The sequence below is a fragment of the Rhinatrema bivittatum genome, chromosome 8 (assembly GCF_901001135.1).
Source record: "Rhinatrema bivittatum chromosome 8, aRhiBiv1.1, whole genome shotgun sequence".
NCBI lineage: Eukaryota > Metazoa > Chordata > Amphibia > Gymnophiona > Rhinatrematidae > Rhinatrema > Rhinatrema bivittatum.
In genome coordinates this window covers 130,603,665-130,631,415 of record NC_042622.1, presented here as the reverse complement: position 1 = coordinate 130,631,415, position 27,751 = coordinate 130,603,665, and the positions used below count along the sequence as shown (strand labels likewise).

Here is a 27,751-nt window from a genome sequence, read left to right as displayed (position 1 = left end):
AGAGAGGTGTAGGTGCAGGGTACAAATACCCTGGGGCGTCTGACGTCATCCCAGGCACTTCCTGTCATTTTCCCGTGCTGGCCCCTTTAAGAGCTTAGGCCCCCCCCCCCCCCAGCGCATGCGCGTGTCTAGGGGGCGGGGCCAGCGACGGGAGTCGGCAGCATCTCCGACGCTGTGCAGGAGCCGCGGCAGGCTGCGATTCCGGCTCCGGGGGTCAAAGGGCTCCTCTACCGGGCTGGGCCGGCCTCAAGGTAGGCGGGGAAACCGGGGCACGGCCCGGTTTTGTAACATCATCTAAAACATGATAACAAAAACAAATATTAAAACATTATAACAATGCATTATTGAAAATAACACTGATGCCAACTATTAAAAGAAGAGATTCGTACAGAGGATTATTCGTTTATCTACCATGTATCTTTGTACAATATTGTTGCAGATTAGGAGGAAGTATTGTTAGCAATTTGTCAAAATATAAACAAAGTGCTTGTAATGTCACATGGAAGATATCTTTGTGACACTAACATCACAGCATCTGTGCTGCAAAGAGGCATTGAAGTCTGCTCCAGATACAATTCCAGCAAAGAGACTTGTAAAGGTTTCCAACACGCTAAGAAGACATTGGAAATTCACTGATGATTATGCCACATTTAGCAAGCTGTTAATTAACAACAGTTGAAGTCCTGAGACACTGAATTGGCAAATAGACATATAAAGAATCAACAATAAGAGATCGAGTCCTCTTCACTAAATGCAGTCCATGATATCAACATAAAAATAGTTATGAACAATATTTTCCCCTGAGGAGGCCTGGACGGCGAAACAGGCCTTTGTAGGGACAGAGAGAATACAGGATATAGCAGAAGTAGAACGGAGACTATAGAGACATCATTGGAACAACAGTCCTGTGAAACAATTACAAAGTATCCTTTCTTGTGGACTATGATTCAACTGTATCCCCTTTTTAATGAAGGTATCTTCCATGTGACTAATTTGCAATTCACAAAGTATCTTTCTTGAAGTCCAGCTCTATTGCAAGTGTGTTATTATTTCAGTACAAGCACTTTCTATATACTTTGATAATGTTTTATGTTGAAATCTATACATGTTATAAATGCATTGTTGGAGCTTGCGTCAGCCTTGAGCACGGGACGCTCAGGGCTTGGCAATCCTGTTGTGCTGATGATGGGATGGAGTGCAACTGAGGGCTCTCCAGCATGGAACAAGGAGAATATGTGCCCTTGCAGTGAAGACAGTCCAAGTCTGGGAATCAGGAACCTTGAATCCTCCGCCGACCTGCACACCCATGAGACCACTAACGCAGTGGTGGTCTCTGAATGGTCCTCTGACCATTTGAAGCCCTTTCGTACCTGCCACAGGGTGTAGCAGAGGCTGCAGGCTGGACAGAGGTCATGGTGGAAGGAGCCCGTAGGCACTGGAGCTTGGAATGAAGACTGGAACTTGGATTGAAGATTGGAACTTGGGACGAAGACAGGAAACAAGAGGGATGAGCAAGACCCACAGCACATGGGGCTGGTTGTGGACCACACTGTCCCCTTTGCGCCCTACAGAGCCAGATGGCTGGTCGCGGACCATGAGGAGATCGGGACAGGCTCAAGAAGTCTCATAGCGCAGGTTAGTAAAACCCCTCGGATCCTCTGGAGTCAGGACTTGGGAAATGAGATAAAACCTTGGAGCTTGGACACTCAGAGTAAAAGCAGGGAATCTCCGGAGGCATGGGTCCCACCGGACCTGAAGCATTAGGACCGGGAACATGACGGAACTTGGGACATCAGGACATCGAGGAAACTCAGAAACATCAAGGAGACCACAGAGTTACGAAGATACAGGATACACGGAAGTCCATGGATAAAATCAGGATACCAGGAAGGAGCTGAAAACAAGAAGTTCTTGGGAAGACTAGCCCAGGAGGACTAGCTTCTTGCCAAAACAAGGACTGACTGATGGAGAAGCCCTTTTATAGGACTGAAGACAGACAACTCCCTGGGAGGAGTTCAGATGGGCCACACCTGGCAGGCCCTTTAAATGAAGGAAGAAGCCGCGGGTCCACTCCTTAGGAAGGAAGGGGCAGGACCCTGGACAGCGGTCATGCTTGCCGCTGCAACGCTGAGCCAGAGACAGGAAGATGGCCTCAGGGCAGGCCCTGTCGAAGCGGCATCCAGGCTGCAGGAAGGCTCCAGGAGCAGCTCCTCTGCCGCAGGAAACATCACGGATGTGCCCGCCATGCTGCGGGAATAGATGGCAGCGTCGGCGGCTCCCAGCCTGCGAAGGAAGGCCCGGCACGGCTCCTGCTGTGCCGGCAAGATGGCAGCCGGGCTGCAAAGTCCCGGCTCCTGCTGCAGGCAGGAGAAGGTAGGTTGCGGCATTACCGGGCCACGGGATGGCAGCGACAACAGCAGTCCCGCCAGGGAGGTAAGATGCGGCTCGTGGCTCCGGCCACTGGCCGCATCACAACATGCATAACACTACAGAGAGTTTAGAAGCAGTGTGAACAAGGAATGATTTAGGGTAGTTGATAAATATATGTTTGTTATTGTGCCAATTTTATTTATTGAATTATTTTTGAATAGTTTTGAAATTCTTTGCCATTGTGTAATAAAGCTTGCAACATTAAGTATCTTTCAAATCATTTAAAACATTAATGGTGTTACTTATCCTATTTTAGGGTTCTCTGACGGATATACCATTTTAGGTACCCACATATCATTTTTATTTTATTTAAAGCCTAGATCCAATATACTATACATATATTATTTATTTATTTATATTTACACACAATCAATAATAACCACTGTCATAAATATTTAGAAATAAAGATCAGTGTACTTAGAAAAAACAATTAGTAGAAAAAACAATTTAAAGAAAGAGGAAAATCCTTTTTGGAAAGGGGGCAAAGCAAGATCATAACCTACTTCTCAATGGTGGCAAACAGGAGAGGCACACAAAACATGCCAACAGGCCTCAAGCAAATGTAATCAACTCTTGCAAAAAAAAAAAAACCTTTAGTCAGATCAAAGTAAAGTCACTTAAATAACCCCAAACTGGACTTCTATAACAGGGAGTCTTTGTATGAATAAACATATATATCAGTAGCTGGGATGATAGTTGAGAGAAAACACTTCAGAGAATGCCTCGTTAGAGCTCAGCTTGAAATGTTTTAAAAGGTTGATTTAAAAAAAAAAAAATGTGCGGGCGTCCATGTGCGCGCGGTACCCGCCGATTTTATAACATGTATGTTGCCGCATGCATGTTATAAAATACAATGCCCGCGCGCACATGGGTGCCCAATTTTGTATTGACATGCATGGCGGGGGGGGGGGGGGGAATTTTTTTAAAGTATGCGCAGTGACATGATTGGGCCTTTGCCAAGTTCACTTCCAGTCCATTCCAATTAAGGAGGACCAGAAAGCTCATCTGTATACTTCTCCTAACAGCCCCACACAGGACTCTAGAGGGCATCACAAGCCATCTAGATTTCCACATCCCCTCTCTCTTCCCAGCAGCAGAGGATCGGAAGGCATGTGCCAAAACATCACTTCCAATAAATTTTAAACAACAGATTTATTGATACAATAACAGGGAATTAGTTCAAAACATGAATCAATGAAGTGTATAACCAAGTAGTTTTAAGTAAATTAAATGTGGTCTCTGTACGATCACTAATAGATAAATATAAAATAAACCAATAGATTAAAAGTACTTTAGAACAGTTTGAACATCCCTACTCCCTTAGAAATTTTGAATCTCTAATAACTGAACAAAATTAAGAAGCAGACAGTAGTCCTAGAGTGAGAGGGGGCTCTCCAGTCTTTTGCACTGCCACATGTATGATTAGCTACCAGTTGGTGTTTGTGCACTCTGTGCAAAGTGCTCCTACCCTCAGAGATTAATCTGATTTCTGGAAGCTAGGGTGGCTGGGGCTCGGGCGGGTGGTGGGGCAGGCTGTACTAGGCCTGGGAGGAAGGGCTTGGTATGAGGTTAGAGACTCACTGTATTAAGGCTGGAAAGAGTGCAGGCTGTGCTGGGGCATGAGGGCAGTCTATGCTAGGCCTGGGGGCTGCAGGGGCAGCAGGCTGTGCTGGGGATGAAAGGGAGGGCACGCTGCTGGGGCTGGGCTTGGAGTGGGAGAGCAATAAATAGGAGCCTCCAGGGAATTTCCATGGCTGTGCTGGGAAGGGGAGTACCCTGGGCTGGGGCTGAGGGAAGGGAAGCAGTCTGTACTGCTCCTGAAGCTGGGGAGGGGCAGGCTGTGATGAGGCTGAGTAAGGTGTATTAGGGCTCGAAGCAGAAGGGCAGGCTGTGCTTTGGCTTGGAGGGAGGGCAACTCATAGGGATCTCTGGGGAATTTCCATGTGTGTTAGTGAAACTTTAAAAGTTTTATTCATCTGTATCCTTACTACAGTCCTTCTTGAGAGCAATTTTCCATTGGGCTGCCAGCTCAATCAGAGATGGCTTCTGGGCAATGGCATCATGAATTTTCATTTGCAAGTTCCTGGGGTCCCCCTCTCTCATTTTTCTTCCCCATCCTGTTTAGCCCATCTAGCCCACCCATTGTAGCAAGAGTCCTAGGTCAAGGGCCAAGGTCAATGGCTCACTCTGGAACCCGTTATGCATGCACCCTGCCTGGTTTCTTCTAGGTGAGCGATGGCTGAGACTCCATCCACTTTCATTATCCCTTTGTCTCCCTCTGCCCTTTTTGATTGGATTCAGTGATTTTAAAAAGATCTTACATTCTAACTATCTGCTATTTATTTTTAGGGCCCCATTGGGATAGAAGGCCCACCTGGTCCAAAAGGGAACATTGTAAGAACTCAGTTTCAACTTCTTTTTTAGCTGCTGTTCTTATTTGTTAAATCAATGATTGTAACTCTGTGTGTGTGTGTGTGTGTGTCTCTCTCTCTTTGAGCAGTACTGCAGTCTCTTACAGTTCTATGAGAGACTCTGTGCAGCAGCTGTCATAAGCCTATATCCTTGGCTCAGGGCTGGCTCTAGGGCAAAGAGCACCCTGGACGAAAATTGTCAATGGCATCCCACCTCACCATACGATCTCTGTCTCTCCTTCTCTCTCCCCCCCCCCCCCCCCTATCCATTCACTCCCCTTTCTCCCTTCCTCCTGGTAATCTCTCCTCTTTTTTCCGCATGCTCTCATTCCCTCTCCAGCTCTCTTCATTCCCATGACCTCTCCCTCTTTCTCTGCCCCCCACTCCACATACGCACACACTTTATCCCCAGATTTGGTCTTCCCACCCCCAATCTGCCTACATTCTCTGTTTCGTTAGTCTCATTCCTTTCTCTCCCTACTCCATGCTGGATCCTCTATCCCAGATCATGCTCCCTTCTCAAGTCCTTCTTCCCTTTCCCTGCACCTCCACTCCCATATACAGTCTCCCTGCTTCCCTACAATTTTCCCTATCCCACACCACCATTCCATGATGGTCTCCCTCTCTTTCCCCTTGCCCCATATAATGTAGGTCTCCTGCTTCGTGCCCCCAATTCCTGGTACTTTCAGTCTTCCTCACTACCTGAAGCCAGTAGGAGTGATGCTTAATAGCCCATCAACTTCCTTAGTTGCACATGCCTAGTCTTGTGATTGGAGCTGCAAGATCCCATAAACTTGTTGCTCAAACTGTCCCAGCATGGTAGAGGAAGCTGACATGCAATTAAATATTCTTACTGCCAGCTGTGCACAAGGCAGGGGAGACATAGAAGCAGACCCAGTCCACTAGGCTTTGGGGAGTCTTAGTCTCCTCTAGCTTTGTCCTATATTGAGCACCTATGCCCATCAGCTGACCAGCCCAGTGGGTGATACTGGCAGCACTTGAGGCACCTGTCATCTCATGGCACTCTGGGCAATCTCCCAGCTCACCCTACTCAAAGGTTGGTCCTGTCTTGGCTGTGACTGCAGTACATCCTGTGACCACTTCACACAGTCACTGGAAAAGCTAGTACTATGAGGGTAGAAAAAGAACAAGAAGGCAGGTACCACTCTCTGTTTCTTTCCTGTGTAGTTGACTGGCAGGATGCATTTTTAGCTTGCTGTCCAAAGGAAAAGAAAGTTTAGGAGATTGCTGTGTCTATGTGTATGTATCTTCTTCATAACTTTTTTGTTTGGTGTTCTTTCCATGCCAGATTTTCAGAACATGTTAGGGGGGCCATGGAGACTCTGACAGGGATGTTTTTTCCAGATTCATGCATATGTGCACTTTGAGCTTTTCTGGAAAGGCAGGATATGTGTGTGTATATATGTATATATATATATATATATATATATATATATATATATATATATATATATATATATATATATATATATATATATATATATATATATAAAATGTATGGACATGCATATGTCCCAGAAAGTAGGATCCTTTAGTTCTGGGTAGAACTTCTTGTTAGTGATATGAACTGGGGCTCAGAGACATCATTCATTGAGATTATACCCAGGCTAAGAAAGAGGGAGCTTAAAGGACATATTCCAGGCATCTCTGCCTACTTCTACATGGCTGTGCCCTGTCTTTAATTTGGGAATTGTCTAGGGCATTATTTTTCAACCAATGTGCCTTCATACCTGATCAGGTGTGCCACAGAAAAGTCCACACTCTTGAGTCCTTCCAGCCTGTCTTACCCTCAGGCTGAGTGTGTTGCGGAAGTGGACCCTTGGACCAAAGTGAGGTTGGCACTACCCACAAGGAAGAGCCCTGCAGGTCCTTGCTGTCAGCAGACAGAGCTGGCTGGAGCAGATGCCCAACAGGAACTTCACTGATACCAGCCCTCGTTCCCCTTAGGTTGAGCCCTCGGGTGCCAGGACTGGCTGGACTTAGGCACAGGTCTCTATAAAGAGATGAATCTGTCGCAGAAGAGGTTGTTTGCAGCAGGAAGAAAACGAAGTCAGTACAAGCAGAGGTCGGAGCCAGAAGCAGACAGCAGAGATGAGAGCAGCCTGAGGTCGGGGCAAGTGAAGTTCAGCAAGACGAGGAGCAAGCAGAGGTCACAAGGCAGGCAGAAGACAAACGTGGTCAAGAAGCAGTCCGAAGTCAAGCCAGGAATGCAAATGAAGACAAGCTGGGGATCTGAACCTAGGTCAAACCAAGAAATCAATCCAGAGGGAAGGAGGCAAGGCAGAACAGCAAGGAGACACTGAAGTCGGATGAGGGACCACAAGGCTGGAATGCAGGAACTCCAAAAATACAGGAAGGAACCAGGAACATGAAGACAAGGCACTGGAACAGAAGCAAGAACAGGAACCAGGAACATCGAGGAAAACAGCTACTCTGAGGAGTTCGACCTATTGCCGAGGCATCTAAGGCAGGACAGAGCAGGCCTTTATATAGGAGAAGGCCTCTGATGTCATCCACAAGCCTGGCGGTGGATTTTGCACCACAGGCCCTTTAAATGCCCCTGAACCATGCGCGCCTTGGACGCCCTGCTCAGCTGAACAATGTTCTTAGCGCGACATGTCAGGCCTGTGCAGCGGCTGGCCGCGTCTTCTCCTGGGAACCAGCCGCAGCATCGGTGGGCTTCCTTTGACCCGGGGCTGGAAGTAAGAGTGGCCCGGTCGTGGGATGGACCCACAGCTGGCTAAACGCAAAAGAGAGTGACAGGAAAAGTGAAACTGAAGGGGCAAAAGGTAACTCAGTTTGAGTGTTGGGAGCAGCAGCAGTGAAGGCATTACATGAGGCAGCCAAGATAACTGAGCCGGCTGCCTGCACCACACCAACTTCTTCCTTCTCATCCACTTGAATAGAGAAGGAGCTGGACCATTGTGATGAGTCCATGTGTGTCTTCATTCCCTCTGTCCCTTTGTTTTAAAATTTGAAAGAGATATTTGTGGGGCTTTCAGTGCTTTCCTAGCTCTTCTTTTGGTCGTATTTATTTATTTATTTAAAAGTATGTATTATTCACTCCATCCAAAAGTACTGGGTGAGTTACAAAACACAGACATCACATTCCTTGCAAAATAATATCACTGTGCTGCAAACTGACCTAAAATGATGCCACAGTAAAAAAAAAAAAAAAAAAAAAAAAAAAAAAGTTCTATAAAAGTTGACTCAAGGAAGAGAGAAGAGTTATGGCAGATACCACACAAAACTGCAGATCATGCTATCCAATCACTGACTGTTCATAAGCTTGTTAAACAAAAAGGTCTTCAGTTTTTCTTAAACAAGTAAAGACGGGACTCATGAGTCTTCTCCAAGTCCACGTTTCCTGCTACATGAAGGCTGATGTGCCACACAACGTTTTTGTTAATGTAGGTGTGCATTGAGAAATACTGGTCTAGGACAGAGTAAGAATTGTCGTATTTGAGCAGAAAGTGTTAATCAAGGTTGAAGGGTAAAAGAAACCAGAGAAGAAGATGAGTAGATGCCAATACATTGTTCTGCAGTGTATGATGTCAGGAATGCAACATTTATTTCCAAATGTACTGCTTACATTTCAGGGACTTTCACGTTCTGCAGCTCCCCCAGCTCTTTGCCTTGTAAAGGGCTTGTGTAGTGTTTTCCCCTACCAGTTTCTCCTTCTTTTGCTCTTACATAGTCATTCCCTTTTGTGAGTGTGTATTTGTATATGCATATATACAGAATCTTTGTGCTTATGTGAATGCCTGTATGTGCTCTGTTAATCTGCAATTATTTTAATAAAGGTGGTGGTATTTTTTTTTTTGTTATCTCCTTGTTGCAGGGTGAACCTGGCCCAGTGGGACCAGGAGGAGAATGTGGACTAAAGGGTCCTATGGTAAGTCCACATCATCGCTTTGATTATCTATTAGAAAGGTGATTGAATAAGTTAAACTAAACCACCTACCAGCTGTTACTTCTTCAGAGGTATGTTCTCCCTCTGACCTCTGTATGTTGTACTCTTCATAGGAAGTTCACTGGAGGACCTCCTGGCAGTCAAAAGGTTAAGATAACAAGGGAAAGGCATAGTAGCTCACAATACACTGATATACCACAACAGCATAAAGAAGGAAACCTAGCGGGATTATCAACATCCCCTTCTTCATAGACCATATGAGGAATGCATACAGATGGTGCTGTACCCTGCAGTATATCAAGCCCCTGGGACTGGAACAGAACAGAGCTTTTGAAACATCCAGAGTCAAACATGATAAAGGGGGATCTGGAATATGGTTTGGCATTAACAAAGCACCTCAACAATTGTGAGGTTCTCTCCAAATGCCCTGACAGATAATTTGCTTTTCAGAGGGATGTCTTCACTTTTCCTCCTACTTCTAATTTGCCTGTTTAAAGATTTGATTGAAAAGGGATTTTTTTTGTCTAGTATCACTGGACCAAAGCATAAACTCAAGATGCTGCAGGCACTAAAGGATGAGATAGTCCCTTTAGGGATGCAAAAATAATTTCATGCTATTCTGCTGCTAACCATCCTTCCCTAGAAGCACAACAAAGGAATATATTTTTGCACTCATAATTAGTGAATAAGATGTGAACACCCCTGGAAATTGGTGCTATAGGAGCTGGAGGAGATAAGGTTTTTGTGCCCTTTCTGCCTTTATTGTTACTTGGCAGACATATTCATAGTATTATTTGGTTTATTTCCAAAGCATAATAACATTATGGAGGTAATTTTCAGAGTGGTCATTTTGCTGACAGGTTTTTGATTACTTTTTTACCTGTGGACTTTGCACGAAATTTCAAAGCAAAATTACACATGTCCTTTCCCTTTGAACCACCACTTTTGAGCTGGTAATTTTTCATGGAAAATAATGCACCAAGAGGGCAATTTTCAAATTGGATATGGGCTGTCTGAAAATTGCCCACCTTGTGCATTCGTAAAAGTTGTGCATAGTTCCACAGTGTGTGTACTTTTACAAATATTGTAGTGGAAATGTTCTCAGAGTGGAGTTAAGCTAAGGAAGAAAACAGTGTGTGCAGTATTAACTGAAAAAAAGTATCCACAGAAAAAAGCAGGTGCAAATCTCTGCCGGTATTTATTTCCATAGGCAGTTTTGAAAAGACAAATATGCACATACTTTCACTCTGAAAATCGGTGGAAAGACCACAGGTAAAAAAAATACCTGCAGTCTTTGCAGCTATGCAGATAGCATAAAAATGTCCCTTGTAGATTTAAGAGTGCAGTCTATGTGCGGTATTTTCCAATCCCACCCAAAGCATGCCCCCAGAAATTCCTCCCATAAAGCTAAAAATATGCGCATTGTGGAACCCTCTGTATACTTTTAGGCAGTTTGAGAGAGGGCAATTTCCAGAGATTAATCACTATTTACCTACATAATGGCTTTGAAAGCTACATAATGGCTTTGAAAGGTGTCCTCTGTGTGAATATGACTCCTTATCTAAACATGACTCAAACTTATTGTAAGTCAAGGAGCAAATTTTGTAGTGAAGGCTGAGCACTTGACTTAGCTGGGCAAATTTTGACTGGCAAGGTTTAGGTAATTTTATAGTTGAAAATGTCCTTAAATCTAAGCATCCAAAATTTGGCTGCCTAGATTTAGGCCTGCTTTTTGAGTACTGTGGTTAGGTGGCTAAGTTTCCCCCTGCACCTCCACATATTCCCCAACATATTCAGGGCCAAGTACAAAAACTTGGTTAACTTTAGCCACTCAGCCCCAGTAGGTTTCCAGATGGGCCAATCTAGCCACCTAATTCCTCAAGTTGGACAGTTAGATTCTTTGCAAACTGATCCCAGAGCAATTTAGAGACATGTATGCAGCCACCTCTGGTTAGGTAGCTGTTGCATGTTTCATGACAGTATTGCTGCTGCTTCTCCTCTCTCTCCCCTTCAGAAGCTATTAGTCAATCATATTGATGATACACTTTGGTACTGGAATCTTCTCTGTGAGAAATGATATTGAATTATCTCTTTTTTTTTTTTTAGGGATTAATTGGATTACCGGGTCCAAATGGCCAATCTGGAGACCTGGTAGGCAAACTGTCCCATATTATTTCTCTCAAGTACTTGCCAATAACTTGTTGAATTCCATGAAGGAGAGAGGTGAAAGAAACTGTAGAGAGCACTTGAGAACAGGAATTTGAGCATAGCAAAGTTGTGACCTGTTTTATGTTAAATGAGATGGAATCCTAACCTAGGATTCAAGGTTTTACCCTGTTCACCCTCTTATTTGCCTGGCATTGCATAACAGTATAGAACTGTTCTTGTCATGGATATATGAGTACAAAAAGCAGATGAGCCAAGTTCTTCTGTATCAAAGAGGAGAATTGCTTTTAAGCTTCCTAATGATTGATTAATTCATTTTTAACAGGGTCATAGGGGCTTAAATGGAGCAAAAGGGGATCATGGGCCCAAAGGAAACAAGGTAAGACCAAGCTCTTATATCTCCAATGGTGAACAGAAATAATTTCTATGCCTCCAGGAAAGCAAAGTTTCTCAATTTGGTATTGGGCTACAGTAAGGACACCCTTATGGGATAAAGTGGTTTTTATGATTATCTCAAAATTATCATATTCAAAATATGTAAACGTGAGATTGTAATGGTAAGGCAAGGATGGGATATTTAATATAATAGCTGAAGTAGTTTCTAATGACTGGGAGTAGAAAACTGCATTCTTACAATTCATGATGATGGAGAAGATGGCATCAGGGATCGAGAAGATGATGAATTTTACTGTGCTTTAAGGTTCTAAGGCCATGAGAATATAATAATGGTTTCATAGTAAGAACACCTGGAAGGATCACTCAGTTCATTTACAAAATCATAAGGACAATTATATATGCTTGTTCAGTGCCACCTGGATACATTTAGGTCATGCCTCCAGAAAACCCTTGCCCTTCCTCTTTTTATCCAGCTAAATTTTACCCTGATAAAATTTCACCGGTCATCAGGGCAACAAATTTGAAAGTTGCCCAGACAAACCCTTTTCAATACTACTGCTCATCATTTGTTAATACTACTAGACATACACAGAGCTGTCTGTTTGTCCTAACCCCCCATCACCAATAACTTTTGAAATGCTTATCCAATTTCATTCAAATGTTTGCCAGAGAGTATAGCAACCCATAGCCCCTCAAGCTCTTTCTCTTCATGTGCCCTTAATGCCCCTGTAAGGGAGTCTATAGGAAACTCCCTCAGACTACCTTATGGGACTTGCACAGCTGTCTCGCCTGGTTCTCTTTAAGATCCAGACCCACAGCGAATCCTGGGTGAACGAAGGAGCCCCTCACCAATGTGTAAGAACTCAGGGCCTAGAAGGGTTAAGAATGCCCTGGGAAGCAGGCAGAAACCCACTGAACGCCAAGACTTGTTTAAGGACTGTGTGTTACCTACAGTTAAGGTGACCTCACTGATTGCTTTCAATTTTGATTTTTGCACGGTAAATAAACTGCACCTAAGGAATAGCCAGAATCTGCCTCTTTATTTCTCTGTTTCCAAACTGCTACCGCCCAAGTTACCACAGCCCCCAGAACTTAAAATTCTTTCTTCAGTTCAGTTATTTCAGCTGAATCCTCAGGGAGACCAACGCACACATTAAGCATTTTGAAAGCTGTCCTGCAAATTTCTGTACCAAAGAAAGAAATTAGGCATCATTTAAACGAAATGTTCACATATAAAATCTCCTTGTTTATTATTTTTCTTATTCAGTTCCTTTTTTATATTTGCTTTCATTAATGCATAAGATTAAAATGTATTTTTTCCTTTACACATTGTATGGAGATGTACCAAGTGAACTTAATGGAAAGAAAGAAGATAAGTTAAAAAATGACTTTCACAATGAAGATGTCTATTTTATTATGTTGTAGATATTGTTGATTATTAGAGATGTGCAATCGTTTTTGCCGAATTGGAATATTTCAAAGAAATAGTCCATTTCAGAGGACCCGAATCCTGAGATGGATTTTCCCCGAACCTCGGAGAAAATTCGTTGTTCGGGTTAGCGTGGGGGGAGGGGCACGGGTCCCGGGAGCGATCTCCCACTCTCAGGCCGTCGGCAGCCAGTAAACAAAATGGCACCGGTGGCCCTTTGCCCTTACCATGTGACAGGAGCCACCGTGCTATTGGTCGGTCCCTGTCACATGGAAGGAGCATAGATTAGCTGGATAACTTGTCCACTATTGACCTCAAGAATCCTAAATGAGCTAGGGCTCTGGCCAGAGAAAAGTTTATTAAAGTAAGTAAGATCTAATTACAAACAAATGTACATGACAACATATACTTGTGTATGTGGCCATGAGCAGATCTACACAAGTATTTTATAACTTGCACAAATGATATATACGTGTTTTATAAAATATATATATTTCTACCCCACAGCATACACGTGTATGTGGGCTTACTCATGAGTATATGCACTGCATTGAAACCACCTACATCATGTATTGAACGAGCATACATTTCCTACCTGTTTTAAAAATATACGTCCTAGATTTTACACATGAAAGTAAAGTAGGACTTATTCGCAGAAGTTGGCCAATTTTCAGACATGCATGTGTAAATGAAATTCCCTGTACGTACCAGGATCAGTCCAGGACACCTGGGTTGTGACCCCGCACCAGTAGATGGAGACAGACTAAAACTTGTGGGCGGAGCTACATATGCTCCTGTGCCAGTCACAGCCCCTCAGTCTTACTCTGTCTCCAGTAGGTGGTGCAGGTGTAGTCACAACCTCTAGGTGCCCTGAAGACTGTTGCTTATTTAGTCAGGGTTATATTATTTCTTTTAGCCCAGTTTATTGTTAAGTTAATTTTGTTATACTATTTCTGGTTAGAATAGTTTAAAAAAAAAAAAAAAACTGTCCGTCCTTCCTCCCAGGGGGGTGGGAAGGTTCTGAGAGGACCATCCCCCCCTGGTTGAGGCCGCTGCTGAGGGTCGAGGACCCGAACTACCAAAGCAGCAGCGTCGGGGGTGACACCGGGGAGCCCGGTTCACTCACCCCCAACAGGAGCAGGAGCCCCAGGACCCTGGACAGCGGCAGGTTTGATTTAAAAAAAAAAAAAAAAAGTGTATTTTATTTTTCTTTGTTTTGAGCCGGCTCTCCGTTTTCTTTTTCGCCGGGGGGAAAAGGTCCTCGGTTCGTTGAAGGGAGGGGAGTTTTTCAGCGTTTTAAAGAAATTTTTCTTTTATCTTTTATTTTCTTCACGTTCCCGCCGTGACTGAAACGATGCCTCGGGGTACAATTTGCCGCGCTTGCGGCTCGGCGCGCGCGCGGCTTTCCCGTGAGGGAATCTGTTCCGCCTGTGTTCCGGGCGGGGAGGGACCGTCTAGAACAGGCAGGGGGGTCCGTTCCCGGTCGGTGCGGTCGCCGTCGCGCGCTCCTGCCGCGTCTGTCACCCCAGCTGATCCCTTCCCGCTCAGCGCCGGAGCGGCGGCCATCTTGGCTTCGGTTCAGGAAGTTAGGAGGGAACCTGCAGGGGATTCTACCGTGCCTCCCGCGTTGTCGCCTCAGCAACGGCCTTCGGGGGGGGGCTTCCATCGAAGGGGCTGAGTCCCCGGATGAGGATGGCAATGACACAGTCACCTCAGACTCGGAGTCCTCTTTTTCGGCGGATTTTGCCCTCCTGCTGCGCAAAGTTTTAAAATACAAGGGCCGCAGGCGCAAGGAGCTGCATTGCCACTCCAAAAAGGATACCCCGAGGAAGAAAAAATCCCGGGATGACCCTGCCACAGTAAAACGAACACCAAGAGGTGTCCCGCAAGATACTGATACCGACTCCACCTCACAAGATGAGGTGGATCCGCCCGATGAGCCCCTGAAGGGGGTCGATGGTGCGTCAGGGGACAATTCTGCCCAGTCGGGGCCGGGCAAACCTTCGCAAGCTGGTGATGGGGACGACCCAAAGGTTGTACGCCTTTTCCGAAGGGACGAGCTGTCCCCGGCTTATCCCGGCAATTCTCAACGAGTTAGGGCTTGAAGCCCCACCGACAGTCTCTCGCCCCGGAGCCACTATGGACCCAGTCCTGCTGGGACTCACTGGTCCAGCGCTAGCCTTCCCATTCCATTTTTCAGCGTCGGACATTTTGTTTCGGGAGTGGGACACTCCTGAGCTGGGACTGAAGGTAACCAAAGCAATGGATAAGCTCTACCCCCTACCGGAGGACACACTTGAACTTCTTCGGCTTCCAAAGGTGGATTCAGCAGTGTCGGCAGTAACGAAACGTTCCACGATTCCGGTCACTGGAGCTACAGCCCTTAGAGACATACAGGACAGGAAGCTGGAGGTACAGCTCAAGAAGATCTTTGAGGTCTCAGCATTGGGGGTCCGGGCTGCTATCTGCAGCAACTATGCCATGCGGGCTAGTTTGCGATGGACCCAAGTTTTACAGGCCAATGAAGGTCTTTCTCCTGAAGAGGCCACACAGGCGGACCGCCTAGAGGCCGCCATTGCTTATGGTGCGGATGCTCTTTATGATCTACTACGTACTTCGGCTAGATCCATGGTCTCTGCTGTCTCGGCACGCCGCTTGCTTTGGCTTCGCAATTGGGCGGCTGATGGATCCTCCAAGGCTCACCTTGGAGCCCTGCCCTTCAAGGGAAAGTTGTTATTCGGTAAAGAATTGGATGATCTGATGCTTTCTCTTGGAGAGAACAGAGCTTTTAAACTCCCAGAAGACAGGTCCAGAACCCGGTCTTCTTATTCGGCCAGATCCCGGTTTCGAGGTAACAAGAGATCTCGTCCACAGAGGTCCTCGGGTCCGTCTTATCGCTCGACTTCTTCCCGGTCTTCTTCGTGGACACAGTCCTTTCGGGGGAAACGTTACGGCAGACAGGGAGGCACCCCGTCCAGCACGGGGCCCAAAGCCTCTCAATGAGATACGGCAGGTCCATTCCTTGCGGCAGCCGCAGGCCTCTGTTCCAAACGTAGGGGCGAGGTTGTCCTTGTTCTTCAAGGAATGGGCCAAAATAACGTCCGATCAGTGGGTCCTCAATGTCATAAGGCACGGTTAAGCGTTAGATTTTGTACGGACTCCAGCAGACATGTTCCTGATGTCGCCCTGCAAGTGCCCCAAAAAGACGACGGCAGTGCTAAGCACCCTCCGGCGCCTGGAAGATTTAGGAGCAATCGTCCCCGTTCCTTCCAATCAGCAAGGCACAGGTCGTTATTCCATTTACTTCATCGTGCCGAAGAAGGATGGCACGTCCCGACCAATTTTGGATCTCAAAGGAGTAAACAAATGTCTGCGTATTCCACACTTCAAGATGGAAACGATTCGGTCAGTGATTGCCTCGGTTCGTCCAGGCGAATTCATGGCCTCCTTAGACCTCACGGAGGCGTACCTTCACGTCGGAATTCAGCCATCTTTCCAGAGGTTTCTCAGATTTTGCATCTTGGGCAGACACTACCAATTTCGGGCTCTTCCCTTCGGCCTCGCCACGGCTCCGAGAACATTTACAAAAGTGATGGTAGTGGTGGCGGCCCACCTTCGACGAGAGGGGTTCCTGGTGCACCCCTACTTGGACGATTGGCTGATTCGGGCCAAGTCCGAGACCTCTTGCCGTCAGGCGGTAGCCAGAGTCCTCCAGTTGTTGCAGACCTTAGGTTGGGTTGTCAATCTCAACAAGAGTCAGCTTGTTCCTACCCAGTCCTTGGAATACCTGGGAGCTCTATTCGACACGAAGCAGGGCAAGGTATTTCTGTCCACGGATCGTGCACGCAAGCTTCAGTGTCAAGTGCGTCGATTATTAAGTCTTCAGCTGCCGCTGGTTTGCGATTATCTGACGGTTCTGGGATCTATGGCGTCCACACTGGCGTTGGTTCCTTGGGCTTTTGCTCATCTACAACCATTACAATATGCGTTGCTCTCCCGATGGAAGCCGGTGTCAGAAGAGTTCCACCTACCACTTCCACTCACGACTCAGGCGCGGGAGAGTCTTCACTGGTGGCTCGATCCGGTTCATCTCACTTGCGGAGTGTCTCTGTTGGTCCCCGACTGGACAGTGGTGACGACGGATGCCAGTCTCTCCGGTTGGGGAGCGGTCTGCCTAGACAAGTCGGTACAGGGCCGGTGGTCCTCCATCCAGTCGCAGTGGTCCATCAACCGTCTGGAAACCAGAGCGGTGCGCCTGGCTCTGCAAGCCTTCCTCCCGTTGGTCCAAGGGAAGGCGGTCCGTGTGTTGTCGGACAATGCAACAACAGTATCATACATCAATCGCCAAGGGGGGACAAGAAGTCCACTTGTGGCGGAAGAGGCAAAGCTTCTGATGAGCTGGGCAGAGCGCCATCTCAACTCCATAGCAGCGTCTCACATTGCCGGGGTCGACAATGTTCAGGCGGACTTCCTCAGTCGACACCATCTCGACCCCGGGGAATGGGAGCTGACGGAAGATGCCTTTCGTCTCATTTGCGATCGGTGGGGGCTGCCCCACATGGACCTGATGGCCACGTGGCACAACGCGAAGGCTCCTCGGTTTTACAGTCGACGTCGAGAGCGAGGAGCCGAGGGCGTCGATGCGCTGGTTCTTCCTTGGCCAACCAACGTGTTACTGTACGTATTCCCTCCGTGGCCAATGATAGGCAAGATCTTAAGGCGCATAGAGTTGCACCCGTCCAACGTGATCATGGTAGCACCGGAGTGGCCACGGCGCCCTTGGTTTGCGGATCTCGTTCAGCTGTCGGTGGATGCTCCCCTTCGGCTACAGGGGTTTCCGGGGCTCCTTCGTCAGGGCCCCGTTTGTTTGGAGGATGCGGATCACTTTTGTCTCGTGGCATGGCTTTTGAGAGGCAACGTCTAAAGAAAAAAGGCTATTCAGATGCGGTGATTGCCACGTTACTGCGGTCCAGAAAGCAGTCTACGTCCTTGGCTTATGTACGTGTCTGGGTAGTTTTTGAGGAGTGGTGTGTCAGCCGAGGGCTAGATCCCATTTCCGCTTCCGTCTCTGATATTCTGGCCTTTCTTCAGGCCGGCCTAGCCAAAGGGCTTTCATGTAGTACCCTTCGTGTACAGGTGGCAGCGATTGGTTGTTTGCGGGGTAAGGTTCGCGGTTCCTCTCTGGCCCTGCATCCCGATATCTCTCGTTTTCTTCGGGGGGCTAAACATCTTCGCCCACCACTACATCATCCATGTTCTTCCTGGAATCTTAATTGGGTCCTTTCTTCTTTGTCTGCGGCTCCGTTCGAACCCTTAAAACGGTCTACTCTTAAGGATCTTACTTTAAAGACCGTTTTCCTGGTTGCGATTACCTCGGCTCGGAGAGTCTCGGAATTACAGGCTTTGTCTTGTCGGGAGCCATTTCTGCGGATTTCAGATGCGGGAGTTTCCCTGCGGACGGTTCCGTCTTTTTTGCCAAAAGTGGTGTCACCGTTTCATTTGAACCAGTCTATTGAGCTCCCTGCTTTCGCAGGTGCTGAATACTCGGACCCGCAATGGAAAGAATTGCGGAAGTTGGATGTGCGGAGGGTCCTCCTCCGTTATCTAGAAGTCACTAACCCTTTCCGGGTGTCCGATCATCTCTTTGTTCTATTCTCGGGTCCAAAGAAAGGGGGCCCGGCTTCCAGGACGACAATCGCACGGTGGCTTAAAGAGGCCATCGGCTCAGCGTACGTGTTACGAGGGAAGCCTATCCCGAACGGTCTCAGGGCTCATTCGACAAGAGCTCATGCTGCGTCTTGGGCGGAATCTTCTCAGGTTTCACCTCAAGAGATTTGTAGGGCAGCTACCTGGAAGTCCTTACATACCTTCATTAGACACTATCGGTTGGATGTTCAGGCTGCGGATTCTGGGGGTTTTGGAGAGCGGGTACTCCGAGCGGGACTCTCTTCTTCCCACCCTCGGTAATTTAGCTCTGGTACATCCCAGGTGTCCTGGACTGATCCTGGTACGTACAGGGAAAGGAAAATTAGTTTCTTACCTGATAATTTTCGTTCCTGTAGTACCAAGGATCAGTCCAGGATCCCGCCCGTACTGTTCTGAAGAAACGGAGAGTCCGCTCATTTCTTTGTTAACTATTCCGATTATTGCTTCGTTCCCTCGTTTTGGGGTTCTGTTCCAGTTGGGGGTCCTTGAATGGCTCCCTGTTAAGGTTAGTTATTTAGTTTGATTGTTCTATTTTTTTGTCTACTTTGACATTACGTATGACTGAGGGGCTGTGACTGGCACAGGAGCATATGTAGCTCCGCCCACAAGTTTTAGTCTGTCTCCATCTACTGGTGCGGGGTCACAACCCAGGTGTCCTGGACTGATCCTTGGTACTACAGGAACGAAAATTATCAGGTAAGAAACTAATTTTCCTTTAACCAATTTATCAATTAGTCCATCAGTTTGCCCAGTCCTTCTCCAGGTCATCAAGACCTTCCTGGTTCTTCAACCTGAACTCACCTAAGTTCACCCAGACTACCCACACCATCAGTAATACGCAATAAACACATTAAATATGACTTATGCCAGATAATTAGTTTCTCACAGAACAAGCAGGATGGTAGTCCTCACATATGGGTGACATCATCAGGATGGAGCCCAATCACGGAAAACTTCTTTCAAAGTTTCCAGAACTTTGACTGGCCCCTACTGGGCATGCCCAGCATGGCACCAACCCTGCAGTCAGCAGGGGTCCCCATTCAGTCTTCTTTTTTCCGCGCAGCAGTAGCCTCGCGGTTTAGGAGCTCTGAAGAGATTCCTGACAGGAATTTTCCTCACGGAGTTAATTAAATTTAGATTGCCCTTCTCAGGCCGCGGTACTCCGGTAAGTTTTTCACCATTTTTAGTTGATTACCGTCGACTTTGGCCCTCACGGCCTACTGGCTGTCGACCGTACCGCGGCTCGATTTTTCTATGGCCATGACGACGGGGGTTTCGTCGGTGCCCGGACGGTACTCGCACCATGTCTATCACAGACCCTCATGGAGTCTGTGTAATGTGTTTAGGCCGTGAGCATGATGTCCTGACTTGCACCAAATGTGCCCTCATGACACCAAAAGGTCGCAAAGCCAGAATGGAGAAGATGGGATTCCTTTTCCGTGCTCACACCCCGACGCCGTCAATCGCATCGACGTCATCGGAACCGGCACTGTTGAAGTTGCACCAGCATCGACAACTGTCCGGTGACCGCCCGCCATTGACGTTTTCACGGCCATCGACTCCCGTTTCTCCCCCTCAAGATCGATGGGATCGTAGGGAGAAACATCGCCATCAGCATCGTAAGTCTCGGACCATCGAGGGAGCGATATCATCGACCTCGCCACTGTCCAAGCCACCATCGAAGAAGCCCCGTCCAGGAATGGCACAGACCATTCCTGCGACTGGGACATCGAGACCACCCTCACCCGATTGGGGTTTGGGAGTCGCGATTCCGCCTGTAAAGGTGGTCCCTCCGACTGTCACGGAGCCGGGGCTGCTTGCCCCAGGTCTCCGGGAAGAACTGGACCGGCTGGTCCAGGAGGCCATCGACAAGGCGATGCAACGACTCCAGGTTCCTCCGGCACTGACACCGGCACCGAGAGTGGAACCGGTCACCGACCCGATTCCAGCAGCGCCGGCACTGCTGCTATCCCGGATGGAGGTGCTCATGACCGCCCTTCCACCGGTGATTCCCGGGTCTCCGATGGCTCCGGTGCGCTCCCCGATGACAGCTTCATCGGGAGGAAAAACACCGTTCCGCATTCCTCCTTCGGGGGTATTGCCTCAGCCATCGATGCCATGTCGTCCCTCAACACCGATTCATTCATTGGGGGCGATACGCACATTAGCGCCATCGATGCCTTCGATGCCGGCACCGATAACCCCCAGGGCGTCCACGGTGCCCTCGGTGATTCCTTCGATTTTCTCGGAGCCTCAGCTAGGCCCTTCGGGTATCCAACCCCCTTCTCGTCCTACAGGTCAGTCTGCTGATCCTTATGACACCTGGGTTGATGATTCTTCCACAGACACTGATGTCTTACCTTCACCTCCCTCTCCTACTGAAAGTAGAAAGCGTTCTCCTCCAGAGGACCTTTCTTTCATTAATTTTGTGAAGGAAATGTCAGAATTGGTCCCTTTTCAGCTTCAGACGGAGCAGGATGATAGGCAGCAGATGATGGAGCGTCTCCAGTTCCTGGATGCCCCTAAAGTGATCACTTCTATTCCCATTCATCAAGTTCTTCTTGACCCTCCTCAAAAAGAACTGGGAAAACCCTGGATCCATTGCCCCAGTACACAGAAAGGCTGACACTACCTATCTAGTACAGTCAGCCCTCGGCTTTCAAAAATCTCAGCTCAACCACCACTCAGATGTGGTAGAATCGGCTCAAAAGAAAGCAAAAAGGACGAAGCCTCACTCCTCTACCCCTTCTGTCAAGGAACACAAGTTCCTAGACAATATTGGTCGACGAGTGTTCCAAGGGGCCATACTCATCTCCAGAATTGCTTCTTACCAGCTGTACATGACCCAATACAACAGGGTCATTTTCAAGCAAATACAGGACTTTTCTGAAACCCTGCCTGACCAGTTCCAAGAACATCTTCAAATCCTTGTCAACAAGGGGTTTGAGGCAGGAAAGCATGAGATAAGAACATCTTACGATAACTTCGACACCTCCCCTAGAGTGTCTGCAACTGCCATTTCGGCAAGACGCTGGGACTGGCTCAAGTCTTCTGACCTTCGCCCAGAAGTACAAGACAGGCTCTCTGACCTGCCCTGTATAGAAGATAATCTGTTTGGTGAACAGATTCAGGAAATAGTGGCTGAATTAAAGGACCATCATGAGACCCTCAAACAGCTCTCATCGATACCTTCTGACTTCCCCTCTAGACAGCCCTTCAAGAAGGACTCTTAAGAAGTCATTCTTCTGCCCAAGGAAGTACTATCCTCCACCACCAAGGTCCCAAATTACGAGGCCTTATCAAAACCTCAGCCTCGCCAGCCCTGGAAACAAAAGCCATAAGTAGCTCCCCAGCCGGGGCCTGCTTTAGGTTTTTTACTTTCCCTTGGAGAGCAGCAGCCTGATTCCTCTGCCAAGCACACCAGTGGGAGGTCAATTGTGCCACTTTCACGGCATGTGGCAATCAATCACAACTCACCAATGGGTGCTAGCAATCATTGCTCAGGGTTACCACCTAAACATTCTTGCTCTTCCACCGGACTCACCTCCTCTACAAGCGTGGAGAGTAACCGACCACTCTGTCCTTCTGGAGCTGGAGGTTTCCCTTCTTTTCCAGTTAAGAACAATATAACCCGTCCCACTCTCACAGCAAGGCCTAGGGTTCTATTCCCGGTACTTTTTGATCCCCAAAAAATCTGGGGGAGTTCGTCCAATTCTGGAACTACATGCTCTCAACAAGTACCTACAGCGAGAAAAGTTCAAGATGGTAACCTTGGGATCGCTTCTACCTCTTCTGCAAAGAGGAGACTGGCTCTGCTCTCTGAACCTTCAGGACGCATACACACACATTGCGATAACTCCAGCTCATCGCAAGTACCTCAGGTTTTTAGTAGGCCCAAAGCACTATCAATACCGAGTGCTTCCGTTCGGCCTTGCATCGGCACCACGAGTCTTTACCAAATGTCTCGTAGTTGTCGCAGCTTTTCTCAGAAAAGAAGGTGTTCACATCTACCCCTATCTAGACGACTGGTTAATCAGGGCCCCAACCCAGCAAGCCGCTCGATCATCCCTGGATTTGACCCTACACACTCTAATTTCTCTAGGATTTCTCGTCAATTACGAGAAATCCTATTTAGTCCCATCTCAAACCTTGTCGCTCATTAGGACAGACTTGGACACCTTGCAGGCAAAATCCTTTCTACCTCAACAACAAGTGCAAACCCTCGTGTCCCTCGCTCACCAGTTGCAGTCTCAGTATACAGCAACAGCTCGGCAATTCCTTGTCCTTCTCAGACACATGGCGTCCTCCGTCCATGTCACACCAATGGCCCGCCTGGCCATGAGGCTCATGCATTGGACTCTGAGGTCACAATAGATTCAAGCTACTCAGCCTCTGTCGACCATTGTCCACATCACCGAAGAACTCCGTCTGTCTCTCACCTGGTGGAAAGATCAGAACAATCTCCTCCAGGGACTGCCCTTTCAACTACCAGATCCTCAACTCATTCTCACCTCCAACGCTTCCAACCTCGGGTGGGGAGCCCATGTGAACGATCTACAGACACAAGGATCTTGGTCTCCAGAGGAAGCCAAACACCAGATCAATTTCCTGGAGCTTCAAGCAATGCGATATGCTCTCCGAGCTTTTCAGGATTCCCTATCAAATCACGTCATCCTGATTCAGACGGACAACCAGGTGGCCATGTGGTACATCAACGAGCAGGGAGGCACAGGCTCCTTGCTTCTGTGTCAGGAGGCTGCGCAGATTTGGGCGGAAGCGCTCTCCCCCTCGATGTACCTCAGGGCCACCTATTTGCCGGGAGTGCACAATGTCTTGGCAGACAAACTGAGTCGTGTCTTCCAGCCGCACGAGGGGTCTCTCAACCCCTCGGTAGCGACCTTCCTCTTCCAGCAATGGTTTATCCCCAAATAGACCTCTTTGCGTCCCCTCAGAACCACAAAGTGCAGAATTACTGCTCCCTCATTTGGAGCGAGCACTCTCAGCCCAGAGATGCATTCTCCCTCTCATGGGCAACCGGTCTGCTTTATGCATTCCCTCCACTTCCTCTTCTCTCCAAGTCTCTCGTGAAGCTCCGTCAGGACAAGGGAACCATGATCCTTATAGCACCTCTCTGGCCACGCCAAGAGTGGTTTCCCATACTCCAGGATCTCTCCATCCGCAGGCACATTCCCTTGGGAATGGACCCGCATCTGATCACTCAGAACGACGGATGTCTGCGCCATCCCAATCTTCAGGCCTTGTCCCTGACGGCATGGATGTTGAAAGGTTAATCCTTCAACCACTCAACCTTTCAGATTCAGTTTCTCGTGTCCTGATTGCTTCATGGAAGCCTTCCACAAGAAAGTCTTATTCCTATAAATGGAAAAGATATACATCATGGTGTTCTTCGCAATCCCTTGATCCCTTTTCCTGTCCAATCCCAAGGTTTTTGGACTATCTCTGGCATTTATCGGAATCAGGTCTAAAGACCTCTTCCATCAGAAAGCATGTCAGTGCAGTAGCTGCCTTCCATAAAGGTGTTGGGGATGTCCCTATATCGGTACAACCCCTCGTAACACGTTTTCTGAAAGGCTTGCTCCATATCAAGCCACCTTTACATCCTCTGGCCCCTTCTTGGGACCTTAATCTGGTTCTTGGACGGCTCATGAAACCACTATTCGAACCTCTTCACTCCTGTGACCTAAAATATCTCACATGGAAAGTGATTTTCCTTTTGGCTATCACTTCAGCTCACAGGGTTAGTGAGTTACAGGCCCTAGTTACCTATCCACCTTACACTAAACTCCTGCAGGACCGGGCGGTACTCCGCACTCACCCTAAGTTTTTGCCTAAGGTAGTTTCGGAGTTTCACATTAATCAATCCATCATACTACCTATCTTCTTTCCCAGGCCCCACTCCAACCCAGGGGAACAGGCTCTGCATACCCTTGACTGTAAACGGGCTCTAGCGTTCTACCTAGACCGTACAGTTGCCCACAGGAAGAGCACTCAGTTATTCGTCTCTTTCCATCCCAACAAATTAGGGCAACCTGTGGGTAAGCAGACTCTCTCCTCCTGGTTGGCGGATTGCATATCTTTTTGCTATCAGCAAGCAGGCATTCCTTTTCAAGACCGTGTTAAAGCACACTCTGTGAGGGCCATGGCGACTTCAGTAGCACACCTACGATCGGTGCTGCTTCCTGACATTTGCAGGGCTACCACCTGGAGTTCTGTCCACACTTTCGCAGCCCACTATTGCTTGGACAAAGCCGGAAGACAAGATTCCATCTTTGGCCAATCTGTCCTGCGTAACCTATTTCCAACGTGACATACCAACACCCTTCCGCCTGCCCGGTGGGGTTCATGATGCCCTCTACCAAATTCCACCCCAGTTATTGTGCCTGTTGCACAACATTGGGTACATTTGGTGCATGTTCAGACATCCTCAGCTCGGTTCTCACCCATATGTGAGGACTACCATCCTGCTTGTCCTGTGAGAAAGCAAGTGTTGCTTACCTGTAACAGGTGTTCTCACAGGACAGCAGGATGTTAGTCCTCACGAAACCGCCCGCCGCTCCACGGTGTTGGATTCATAACATGTTGTTGTTTTATTTTTTCGGCACTGCCTGTAGCTATCAAATAAGACTGAAGGGGGACTCCTGCTGGCTGCAGGGTTGGTGCCATGCTGGGCATGCCCAGTATGGGCCAGTCAAAGTTCTGGAAACTTTGACAGAAGTTTTCCGTGATTGGGCTCCATCCTGATGATGTCACCCATATGTGAGGACTACCATCCTGCTTGTCCTCTGAGAACACCTGTTACAGGTAAGCAACATTTGCTTTAAGGCTTTTTTTCTATATTATCACACTACATCTTGTGGCACAGTGCTTTATTTCCCACATTCATGAGAACAAAATTCCACCACAGTATTAAAATATAAAATTCTTTAAAATAAAATGAATGAATTCACAATTTAATTGATGACATTTAAAGTGTATCTATACAACCTATCTAATCCAATTTCTATTACCTTTGTTTCAGGGGCCCACAGGGATACAAGGCATTAAGGGGCCACCTGGGGTTTGTGGTCAAGCAGGTTTTGTGGGATTTGCTGGAGCCAAGGGTCAAGCTGGACCAAGTGGACCTGATGTAAGTATTGTCTTACACAAGATGCATTACATTTACGAAAAAATAGAGGCGGCGTCTCTAGTGCCAATTTCTGTAAGAAAAGCAGGTCCATGAGTCCATAGATATAATGGTGCAAATCAGCATCAACTCAGCCTGTCCCTTATGACCTGGATTTATCTGATAACCTAAGAACATAAGAACATGCCATGCTGGGTCAGATCAAGGGTCCATCAAGCCCAGCAGCCTGTTTCCAACAGTGGCCAATCCAGGCCATAAGAACCTGGCAAGTACCCAAAAACTAATTCTGTTCCATGTTACTGTTGCTAGTAATAGCAGTGGCTATTTTCTAAGTCAACTTAATTAATAGCAGGTAATGGACTTCTCCTCCAAGAACTTATCCAGTCCTTTTTTAAACACAGCTAGACTAACTACACTAACCACATCCTCTGGCAACAAATACCAGAGTTTAAATGTGTGCTGAGTGAAAAAGAACTTTCTCCGATTAGTTTTAAATGTGCCCCATGCTAACTTCATGGAGTGCCCCCTAGTCTTTCTACTATCCGAAAGAGTAAATAACCGATTCACATCTACCCGTTCTAGACCTCTCATAATTTTAAACATCTCTATCATATCCCCCCTCAGCCGTCTCTTCTCCAAGCTGAAAAGTCCTAACCTTTTTAGTCTTTCCTCATAGGGGAGCTGTTCCATTCCCCTTATCATTTTGGTAGCCCTTCTCTGTACCTTCTCCATCGCAATTATATCTTTTTTGAGATGCGGCAAACAGAATTGTACACAGTATTCAAGGTGCGGTCTCACCTTGGAGAGATACATTATGACATTTTCCGTTTTATTCACCATTCCCTTTCTAATAATTCCCAACATTCTGTTTGCTTTTTTGACTGCCGCAGCACACTGAACCGGCAATTTCAATGTGTTATCCACTATGATGCCTAGATCTCTTTCTTGGGTTGTAGCACCTAATATGGAACCTAACATTGTATAACTATAGCATTGGTTATTTTTCCCTATATGCATCACCTTGCACTTATCCACATTAAATTTCATCTGCCATTTCGATGCCCAATTTTGCAGTCTCACAAGGTCTTCCTGCAATCTATCACAATCTGCTTGTGATTTAACTACTCTGAACAATTTTGTATCATCTGCAAATCTGATTACTAGAGATGTGAATCGGAACCAGAATCGGTTCAGATTCCGATTCAGATTCACATGTGGGGTTTTTTCCATCGGGCCCGATTGCGGTTTTGTTTATCGACTGCGCCCAAGCCGATAAACAAAAAACCCACCCCGGCCCTTTAAAACGAATCCCTTTGCTTCCCCCACCCTCCTGACCCCCCAAAAAAACATTTTACAGGTATCTGGTGGTCCAGTGGGGGTTCCGGGAGCGATCTCCCGCTCTTGGGCCGTCGGCTGCCACTAATAAAAATGGCACCGATGGCCTTTGCCCTTACCATGTGACAGGGTATCCGTGCCATTGGCCGGCCCCTATCACATGGAGGGAGCACTGGATGGCCGTTTTTCCCGCCCTCCCCAAAAACGATAAGAGAACCCCCACGATCAATATCGTGGGGTTTTCCTATCGTTTCGGGGGAGCCCCCAATTTCTGACTATTTTGAAAATATCGACGATATTTTCAATCGTCCGAAGCCCGATTCACATCCCTACTGATTACCTCACTCGTCATATTTCTTTCCAGATCATTTATAAATATATTGAAAAGTAAGGGTCCCAATACAGATCCCTGAGGCACTCCACTGCCCACTCCCACTGAGAAAATTGTCCATTTAATCCTACTCTCTTTTTCCTGTCTTTTAGCCAGTTTGTAATCCATGAAAGGACATCGCCACCTATCCCATGACTTTTTACTTTTCCTAGAAGCCTCTCATGAGGAACTTTGGAAACGCCTTCTGAAAATCCAAGTACACTACATCTACCAGTTCACCTTTATCCACATGTTTTTTAACTCCTTCAAAAAAGTGAAGTAGATTTGTGAGGCAAGACTTGCCTTGGGTAAAGACATGCAGACTTTGTTCCATTAAACCATGTCTTTTTATATGTTCTGTGATTTTGATGTTTAAAACAATTTCCAGTGGATTTCCCTGGATTGCCCCTGGAGCCCTTTTTAAATATTG

General features: G+C 47.2%; 1 protein-coding gene across 1 annotated transcript in view; it reads left to right on the top strand.

Annotated features, from left to right (window-relative positions):
* Positions 1 to 27,751, top strand: part of LOC115097527 (collagen alpha-1(I) chain-like) — a 251,382-nt gene that overhangs the window by 133,555 nt on the left and 90,076 nt on the right. The window contains exons 12-16 of the mRNA XM_029613448.1: positions 4,780 to 4,824; positions 8,704 to 8,757; positions 10,882 to 10,926; positions 11,267 to 11,320; positions 25,512 to 25,619. Coding sequence (XP_029469308.1) covers positions 4,780 to 4,824; positions 8,704 to 8,757; positions 10,882 to 10,926; positions 11,267 to 11,320; positions 25,512 to 25,619 — 306 coding nt within the window. The remainder of the gene's footprint in view (positions 1 to 4,779; positions 4,825 to 8,703; positions 8,758 to 10,881; positions 10,927 to 11,266; positions 11,321 to 25,511; positions 25,620 to 27,751) is intronic.